This window comes from Chaetura pelagica, unplaced genomic scaffold (genome assembly GCF_000747805.2).
Source record: "Chaetura pelagica isolate M959 unplaced genomic scaffold, ChaPel_1.0 scaffold420, whole genome shotgun sequence".
NCBI lineage: Eukaryota > Metazoa > Chordata > Aves > Apodiformes > Apodidae > Chaetura > Chaetura pelagica.
The window spans coordinates 2,025,266-2,034,960 of record NW_009951919.1 but is presented as its reverse complement, the minus strand read 5'-3'; the positions used below and the strand labels follow the sequence as shown (position 1 = coordinate 2,034,960).

The window sequence follows — 9,695 nt, the reverse complement described above, 5'->3', positions numbered from 1 at the left end:
TTTGCATGAGAGCTGGGGAATGGTAGCAAACAGCACCATTCATGACTGCAGTTTGAGTTGCAGTCTTGTTCTGCTCCCTTCTGAGGCAGCTTGTAGTAAAGGTCACATTTCTAGTACTGACTCTGCCGTGCCTTTTCCCCCCTGTCCTTTTCTGGGGAAAAGAAAACAATTTTCTTTTTTGCCAAAGGCTAAAAATATCCAGTGCTTCAAATATTCTTCTTAAAAGATACAAGGAAGTGCAGCATAAAAATAGCCAGGGCTGAAAAGGTTGATCACCTTTCTGAGTGGCTGGGGAGGGGTTGGTTTGAGGTTTGTATGGAGTTTTTCTTTTAATGATTTTTGTTTTGGTTACTACAGCTTCTTCCTAAACTTTTTCAGTTCTCTTTAAAAAAACATGGGGTACCTAATGAGAGCTCAAGAACAAGCAGATGCTGAGTATTCTCTGCTTTTGGGAAATGAAGATCCATTTGAGAAGCTGAGTAGTTCTGTGCAGTACTGGCTGTGGAACTATGAGTTCCACCATGCCTCCTCCCAAGTTTAAGTCTTCTGGTGAAGCACTGTGATGTAATACCAGTTTTAAAGGACATTCTCCAAGCCTATCTTCTGGAGGAAACTCATGGATTTTAGGAAAGTTGTTGACAGAAACTGTGCTGTCCCTTTTTTCCCCCAATTGTCCTTTTTACCACTAAGCAGTAATGCAAGAACTGGAAACTGATCACATTTTACTTTAGTTTTGGGGTGAGGTCCTAGTACTTTATGATTTTGTTTTGACACAAAAATCAGGTGCAATGGCTAGAGTTGAAACAGGCATTCTTTTTATAGCTGCCTTTTTTTTTTTTTTTTTACCACATTGTTTACTTGTTTACTAATCACTTGTTAACTTCTCTTTTTAATAGAATTAAATTGGAGGAATCAATCATTATTTTTGATGTGAAGACTTCATCATTGACATCTGTATGTTCATTTGTCAGCCTCTAAGAAATAATACAGCACATCAGTGGCAATAACTGATTTTGATACACACTGACATTTATTTGAAAAAACAAAACAAACCAAAAATCCCAACAGACAAAACCCAACAAACCTTTTGAAGACTTGTGTCAAATGACGTCAATGGCCAGTTTGTTCTCCTTTACTAGCCCAGCTGTAAAGCGTCTGTTGGGCTGGAAACAAGGAGATGAAGAGGAAAAATGGGCAGAAAAAGCTGTTGATGCTTTGGTAAAAAAGCTGAAAAAGAAAAAAGGTGCTATGGAAGAACTGGAGAAAGCCTTGAGCAGCCCAGGACAGCCCAGCAAGTGTGTTACTATCCCACGCTCTTTAGATGGACGACTGCAAGTTTCTCACAGAAAAGGCCTTCCCCATGTAATTTACTGTCGTGTTTGGCGTTGGCCTGATCTACAAAGCCATCATGAGCTGAAGCCATTGGATATTTGTGAATTTCCTTTTGGATCTAAACAGAAGGAAGTCTGCATCAATCCATACCACTATAAGAGGGTGGAGAGCCCAGGTATGTTTGAACATGGCTGTTTAAAACTGGAGCATATCTCTAGGAGCTGCCTTTGTTCACTACCTCCTCCTTCAGCATTGTATAGCAAGTAACGTTTGGTGTATGGGGAATTTGGAAGAGGAATGCTCAAAGTGTACTTTTCTGGTGGGGTTTTTGAGAGGTGTGTTTTCCATTCTGTACCAGCTATTTTACTTTGTGGTAAATCACACTTTTCCCACAGTGTGGGATCCCACAGATCTCTTAAGCCTGCTGCCCTTAAAATTAGTGTCAAAGTCCTCATTTATAAAAAAATGGGAAAGTAGTCATCAAAAGACTTTAACTTATTTGAGAAACTTGTTTAAAACCCCAGTCCTTGGAAGGAAGCTGGTAGCCTTCTTTCACAGACTTACTGTTTCATCAGTGAGTCACATGAATTGAGGAGTTAAAAAAACTCAACACAAAATAATTCTAGGGTGCAAGGGTCCCTACTTGGTTTGCCATTATCAGGCAGCAGAGCTGAATAAAACCAAGAGTGATGGCCAGTTAGAGCAATTTGTGTCAGGTAGCAAGTCTGCAGTTAAGGCCTGTTGCCATGGGAGAAGGTGAGGAGGGTTGTGGTTATGAGTGGGAGAGATGAATTATGTTGCTGTGGAAAGTATAGTCAAAAGTTGCTTCCGTTGTTCCACAAAATGGTTGTAACTCTTCTGCAACTGGCTCTAGGGATCAGATGCTCTGCTCTAGTACTTGAATTTCAGACTCCCAACGCTCTTGAATGTAACAGTTAAAATTCCAGCTTACTAGTAGTCATATAGTATAGTTTTTGTCTTCAGTATGTAGCTATATAGTTTTATATAGTTTGAGTGTAGTAATAGAGACTGTGTTTCCATTTTTACTGATTTGATAATGTACATATACAGAGTTTTGCTGTTCTAAATTGGTACTTTGGTATGTGCCACATGTGGACTATTTATTTTGAAAAAAAGTCTGCTTCCAGTTGCACAAAATATTAATGTGTTTCATCCCTGGTTTTTGTGGGAGTGAAGCCTGGGTCTTCCATGAAGTGTAATGTAGGAAAATGAAGGAGAGGTAAAGGCATGACAGATGAATCTCCTAATCCTCTTTCCACCCCAGCTAGTGTTGAAATTTTCATGACGAGCACATCACTTGTATCTCTTTCCTTCCAGCTCAGTTTTTAATCTAAGTTTCCCTGTTTTTTGGTTTGTTTGTTTTTTCAGTTCTACCTCCAGTGTTAGTGCCTAGACATAGTGAATTCAATCCCCAGCACAGTCTACTAGTTCAGTTCAGGAACTTAAGCCACAATGAACCACATATGCCACACAACGCGACCTTTCCAGATTCTTTCCAGCAGCCCAACAGCACTCCATTCTCCATTTCACCAAACAGTCCCTATCCACCTTCTCCAGCCAGCAGCACTTACCCAAGCTCCCCAGCCAGCTCTGGGCCATCTAGTCCATTTCAGCTACCAGGTAAGTACAGCCTAAATGTCACTTTAATAAAAATAATAGAAATGTCATAATCTGTTGTGATTTAATACCTCAGGAATTTCTGATACTTGCAATAAATTGCTTTTCTATTTGCATTTTGGGGGGGTTTCTGCCTGGTTTTGTCACTGTTGAGAATTAATTTCTATGGTTTTGTTCTTCCAGTATTTTTTTTGTCCCACTCATAGTGGTGAGCTATTTTGCACAGCTTCAGTGTAGAATAATTGGTACATACTTTAGAAGAGTATCTAGCTGACCAAGAAGTTTATTGATGTCAGAGGGAAGATAGGAAAATATAGAGCAGATTTTTTTATAGGAACTTTACTGATTTGGGTGAAAATAGGGTAAAACAACAACTGATAGGGGCAAAGGAAAGAAGCCTCATGGACTCTATTTATTAGTGTGGATTATAAAGCCAAGAAGTTAGTAGATTGAAGAATTTGTTTTTCCAGTAGCTCAGTGGCCTGATCTTTGTTCTTTTTGGCTGCCCAGTCCATTTAGTGGGGTATCCCTCTTGGGTAAGTGCTAATAGTGGGATGGAGGTATTCATGGTGTCAGGAGGGAATTTCTGAAATAGGGAATAATAGGGTGTTGGCACACTGAGTGCTGTGCTGAATGGAGGCATACAGAAATCCACACTTCTGTAATTAACTTAGCCTACAGAAGCAGCAAAAAAAGTCCCTGGTTTAGGCCTTTGTTACACTATGGCAAGTAAAGTCACTTCTACTATTTCTTTCTTTTTGAACATGGAGAAAAGGATATGCAAGGAAGCTAATATTTATGTGGAAAGAAATGGGAATTATAGTCATCTTGCCCAGCTGCAGGAGTGCAGTTGTTAGAGAACAAAGGCAAAAAGAAAAAAGCACATCTCCTAGTTTTCCTCAAGTGTCCAATCTTGTTGCTAGTCCCATAGGTAAGAATCCAGCTATTGAAGGAGGATACTGTAAAGACAGCTGGCTGGGTTGATTTCAGGTTACTTTGAAAATGGGTCCAAATGTTTTAACATCTCTTGTTCAAGAGAATTTGTGTGTATTTACAACTGTAACAAGAATGAATAAATAAATACTCTAAATGGTTGAGGTTTATTCTCTTTTATTCTTATTTTTTCATGTTTGTAGCTGATACTCCACCTCCTGCTTATATGCCCCCTGATGATCAAATGGGGCAGGATAATTCTCAGTCTATGGACACAAGCAATACAATGATCCCTCAAATCATGCCAAATATATCTACCAGAGGTAAGTTTTGTAGCATGCTGTAAAGTTAACATAGTTAGGTTTCTTGCAACTCATGACCACATCGAATGACGAACTTCAAATGGAGCATTAAACCTTGCTGGTAAGTGGAAGCAGCCCTCCAAGGCAAACTGGGGCTGCAACAGAAAGTCTTGAGAAATACAACTTGCCTTCCTTATTTGCATCTCTTGCTTTTCAAGCCTCAGGTGCATAGAATGGCTGACAACAAGGCAAACTTTTTTCATTTCTTGGAATTAGTCTTTTCTGCTACCTTAGCCTGTTGTTGGAATATGTGCAAAGGCTTTGCAAATTGAGTCCTAAAATACCAATTAAACCAATTTTTAAAGCAGCCTGATTTTTGTATAGGTTTTTTTTGTTGAGTACGAGGCTTAAAATAAGAAAATAACCATAAAATGACTAAGGTCTTAATCAGGACTGTTTTTGCCCATCATAACTATTGACTAAGTTATCTGTTGATGTTTTGGAAAATTTTTACAGTCTTAGATGTAATATTTTAACATTCATATAAACTGGTATTTCCATTTTGCTTGCTTTCAGATGTTCAACCTGTTGCCTATGAAGAACCCAAACACTGGTGTTCGATTGTGTATTATGAATTAAATAATCGTGTTGGGGAAGCTTTTCATGCATCTTCTACAAGTGTCTTAGTAGATGGGTTTACAGATCCCTCCAATAACAAGAACAGGTTCTGCCTGGGATTGCTCTCCAATGTTAATCGCAACTCAACGATTGAGAACACTAGACGACATATTGGAAAAGGTAAAGCTTTGTTGTGTTGGGCATGATTAAGAACCTAAATCTTTGGGTTTATTTCAACTTCTGTGTATTGCAAAAATGATTATTCTCAGGTAAGAGTGGTAGAAGCAATCTGTGATATATTGTCTGCTTCTCCAGTATCTGAAGACAACTTACTTAGGTGTAGTTGAATTTGAATTAGTCTAGGATTGCATACATTTTAGTTTGGCACTAATTGAAAAGATTAAATATTACCTCTTCCTTAGCAAACTACATTGTCATAGGGGCTTGTTTGTTATGGTTATGACTGCATGTAGAATTTTGTTTTTCAGCACCAAGGAACATATTGCAGGACTTCAAACAATCTGTGTTATATCAGCTGCTTCAATCAAATTCTTCATACCACTTTGCAGTATATCAAAGATTTTTTTAATGTTGTTGTTCATGCAAGGTATTACGCTGCTGTCTACACTGCTCAAACACCTTGCATGAGTTGGCAGCAGGACTTTGAAGTGCTAATGCAAAACTGCAAGGGCTCATTTGTCTGAGTGAATCCATGGGGTGTGTATGTGTGTGGGAGGGATTCCTTGAGACAGCAGGTTTTGCAAGATCTTCTAGTTTTCCTGTAGTGTTTGGCTGATAGCACATAGAGATGCACACTTTTCATCTTTGATGGAATGTGCTTGGATTATCTTAAAATGTAGTATTCCTTTTCTGAATATCTCCTTTTTTGTGACTAAGTCAGTCCTGAGAAGAGAACCCCACTTATATTGCATCTATCTAGAGGCCTTACTAAGGTTATTTGGTGCAGTTGGCCTTGAGTTTTGTTCAGTGAAACTGTTGCTTGTAATGTATCCTAAATATGTTGTCCTGCCCCTTAACAGTCTTTTAATGAGAAGCTATAAATACACTATAAATACAGCAAAAATTTACAGATAATATGGAGACCATGAGTTATGTTACTGTCGGTTGAAAAGTTGGCTGTGCAATGCTGTTGTCCATGAAAATGTAATGTTATGAAGGGGAACAGCTGATTTCTGAGGTACAGGTGGAGTGACAGGTTTGTCTGTCATGTCTCAGTCCTTTCCATGGTATTGGCAGAGAAATCTTGTGCCTCTGCCTGAGGTCAGAAACCTAAGAAGGGATCCCACATCATGTTGTAGAATGGTATTTGCTGCAATGAGCTTTAAAATATCTGTATTTCTCATACTGATTATTAAGCTAAAACTGCTTTACAGTAACAGTTCTGAGAACGATTAAGATTGTTTTGGGTTAAAATACTGTTTATTTATGGCTTTTGTTTGGAAGGGGTTGGTTTTTTGCCTCTTTAAAACTGTCCAATTCTACTTGCTAAGCTTCTTCCTGCAGAAGTGTTGCATTGCAAGTGTGACTTCTAATTGTGCATTAAAGTTCTGTGTTCGTCTCGGAATGTTGTAGTACCCAGCTCTTTTCTTCAGAGATCTCTCAGGTCTTTACCCAGCAGAACTTAGCTAGCGAGTGGTGCTCGGTCTTCTTTAAATTAAGAGGGTTGTGTTGTGAAAATGTATTTTTGCCCACCCCAGATTTTCTGATTGCTGCTTATAGTTGATGCAGCTAATGGTTCCTCTGTGTAACCTTCATCCTACCTCGGTCCCAGGTGGCTCCAGCAATGTTCACAGAAGTTGCCGTTGTGTGAAAGTTTAACTTTCATCGGTTGACTTGCTGCAGCCTCATCTGGTGACCCAGAGGATTCTCAGGGTATTGCAAGGAACATTTAAAGTGAACTGTATCCCAACCATGTCACAGTGGTGGGTGGGGGAAGGGGAGAAGATCTGCGAGAAGGGAGGCGAGTGTCTCAACTGAAGTAGCAGTGAGAATCTGTGTTTGGGTGCTGAAAGGATCAGCAGTTTTTCTGTATTAATTTTTAATCAGTAGTCGTGTTATTTGAAGCAGTAGTAGTGTTATATAGTCTTCAGAACATAAAGGGAGGAAACATAAAGTTACATAACTGATGTGGTAAGTCTACGGGGCTTTGTTGATTTTAAGATCTGTGAAGCCTGATAGTATTTAAGTTGTGCAACGAATTGGATTTGCCTCTCCTTTGCTTGCTAAAATACATTGAAAATCAGCACAGACTATGGATATACGTTCTCATTCATGTTTATCGTTGCCCCTTCTACCAGGATGTTTATTTTTATTGGAATTGCCATAGGCAGAAGCTACCAGTTCTATAAAAAGGGAGTTTTAGAATCCACAGACGTTCTCTATAAAAATAGCTCTTATGTGTGGAAGTAGTTTTTTCCTGCTATTCTGTAACTGATGAGAGAAGGCCATCTAGTGGCTGCTGGATAATCAAGCCCTACTGTGTTTTGAAATGGCCAAAGAGCTCTTCTGAAAAGCTCTTCAAATAGAAAACTTATTTTGTTGTATCTGATTTCGAGGGAGTTGTGTTAAGTACTATAGTTTTTGAAATAAATGTAACTTGAAACGTTTTTACTTTTGTTTTTAAGGAGTTCATCTCTACTACGTTGGTGGGGAAGTCTATGCTGAGTGTTTAAGTGATAGCAGCATATTTGTACAGAGCAGGAACTGCAACTACCACCATGGCTTTCATCCCACAACTGTATGCAAGATTCCCAGTGGGTGCAGTCTGAAAATTTTCAACAATCAGGAGTTTGCTCAGCTTTTAGCTCAGTCTGTCAACCATGGATTCGAAGCAGTATATGAGCTCACCAAAATGTGCACCATTCGCATGAGTTTTGTCAAGGTAAACTGATTGGCATTTAAATTGATGGTTGATTTGGGTATTCAGCAGTAATTACAATAGCACTGTAGTGGTGTAGCAAAGCTATTGTGACCAGATGTTGTTCTTTTTGATGATATGTGTGTTGAAAATGGTTAATTTGGTGAGAGAGACATGGATACAAGTAGGGAAAAGCAACAATTGCTGTACTGAATGCTGACTATGTGCTTAGTTACTTTAGTCTTCAGAACAGGTTCACTGTGGTTGCTGTCATTTTATTAAAGGGGATTTCAGCTCATGCTCTGAATTTGAAGGAGCAAAGTGAACCACAAGACCACCCAAAGAATATTAGTAGAAAAGAACATAAGTGATTGAAGGAAAAATTGTAATTCCTTCACAGAGATTATTAAAAAAAAAATAATTATGGAAAAAAATACATGATTTGAATTGATGACATCAGACTGTGCTGCTGTTCTCCCAGCAGTGTTTTCTCAGCATTGTGTAATCAAGATACTGTCCTTTTCAGATTTAGCATAGAGTCTAGACTGGGGCCTTCCAAGGTTTTTTTTACACCTGGTCCAAAGATGGCTTGTTTTTTTTGTCAATTATGAAAAATCCTGCTCAGTGTGACAGTGCCAAGGGTAGGGAGCAAGAGGGAGACACGGAAAAAGGACATGGCCACAGCCAGGGGTCATTCTGCAGTCAGCAGTGTGTTCCACAGAGGAGCTCCTGGTGTATTTCCAAGCCTGTAGCACACCAGACTTGCTTCAGGCTTCCAGGTGCAGCTTCCCTCCCACTCCTTCCCTACCTCAGGTTCTTTTCCTTTAGATAAGAACTGTTCCTAGATTGTGAGTTACCTTCAGATAAGGATCTTAGGACATGGTTTCCTGCTTCTTGTTAGTACAGTTATTTTGGAAGACAAGCATGTTCTGAACTTGACCGATAACTCTGTTCATGTTTGTAGGGCTGGGGAGCTGAATATCACCGACAAGATGTCACGAGCACCCCATGCTGGATAGAAATTCATCTTCATGGGCCCCTCCAGTGGCTGGATAAAGTACTTACACAAATGGGTTCTCCTCTTAATCCCATCTCATCTGTTTCATAGTGCTGAAATTCTACCTTCAGCCTTATTTTTAGTGAACTTATTCTAATTCTAGAGAAACTTCCAGAGTGGATACTGTGAGCTATATGGAGAATGGATCTTATGGTTTAATATTTTTTTTTTAAATCCCTTTGTGACCAATTCCATTGTGTATAGCTAATCAGTTTTACATTTCAATTTGTTCTTGTGATGCTTAAGTGACAGTTGAGCCCTAAGGGAAAAAAAGTCTATTGAAAAATTCAAAACACTTTTCCCCTCCTTGGAGTAGACCTTAAACAGGCAAATGTCTTAACTGGAAAATTTTCTTCTTTTTAGTCCAATAGGGACAAGAATTATAAGAACTGACTTCAGAAAATAAATACATATCATAGTTTGGGATTTTTTTTAACGTTTATGGAACTGTTTGAACATGTGCAGCTCCAGCTTGCAAGCTGTATTTTTAGCATAGTTGTTTAACATCTGTAGGTTGGCATCTGTCATAAGCAAAATTAGACTTTATTACAGCTAATTTGCCTCAGATGGAACAATGTGATTTTTTTTAAGTGTACACATGAAATCTACTTTTTACAAATATTGGAGTGGTGTAAAAACACTTGTATTGTCTATTGGAAAATGCTGTCATAAACACACTGTATATTAATGCAGAATAGCAGTTCTTAGCTTTTTCCCACTTCAGTTTTGTAATATTTCTGTTAACCACCGTTTTAAATAGTAATTGATACAAGATAAACATCTTGCACGTTTCTGGAGTAGTAACTCTTGTTTTGCTTTGATTTACATTCATGCCGTTTGGATTTGGTTGCCAAGGCTGTTTTCTTTTTAGGTACCCTTCTCTATTTTAACATAAACACTACTATTTGTAAATGGCAGTGCTTTCTACTTTTTGGAA

The 9,695-nt window shown here is 38.7% G+C and overlaps 1 protein-coding gene across 2 annotated transcripts; it reads left to right on the top strand.

Moving 5' to 3' along the window:
• Positions 1 to 896: 896 nt before the first annotated feature.
• Positions 897 to 9,293, top strand: SMAD5 (SMAD family member 5). Of its 2 annotated transcripts, XM_009995335.1 has the most exons (6): positions 897 to 1,507; positions 2,722 to 2,973; positions 4,107 to 4,226; positions 4,782 to 5,003; positions 7,469 to 7,725; positions 8,666 to 9,293. In XM_009995335.1, the coding sequence occupies exons 1-6, from the start codon at positions 1,105 to 1,107 to the stop codon at positions 8,807 to 8,809; spliced, it is 1,398 nt and encodes a 465-aa protein (XP_009993637.1). In that variant the 5' UTR covers positions 897 to 1,104; the 3' UTR covers positions 8,810 to 9,293. The 2 variants fall into 2 exon arrangements, with proteins under 2 accessions (XP_009993637.1, XP_009993644.1); XM_009995342.1 differs by lacking the exon at positions 4,107 to 4,226.
• The last annotated feature ends 402 nt before the right edge of the window (positions 9,294 to 9,695 follow it).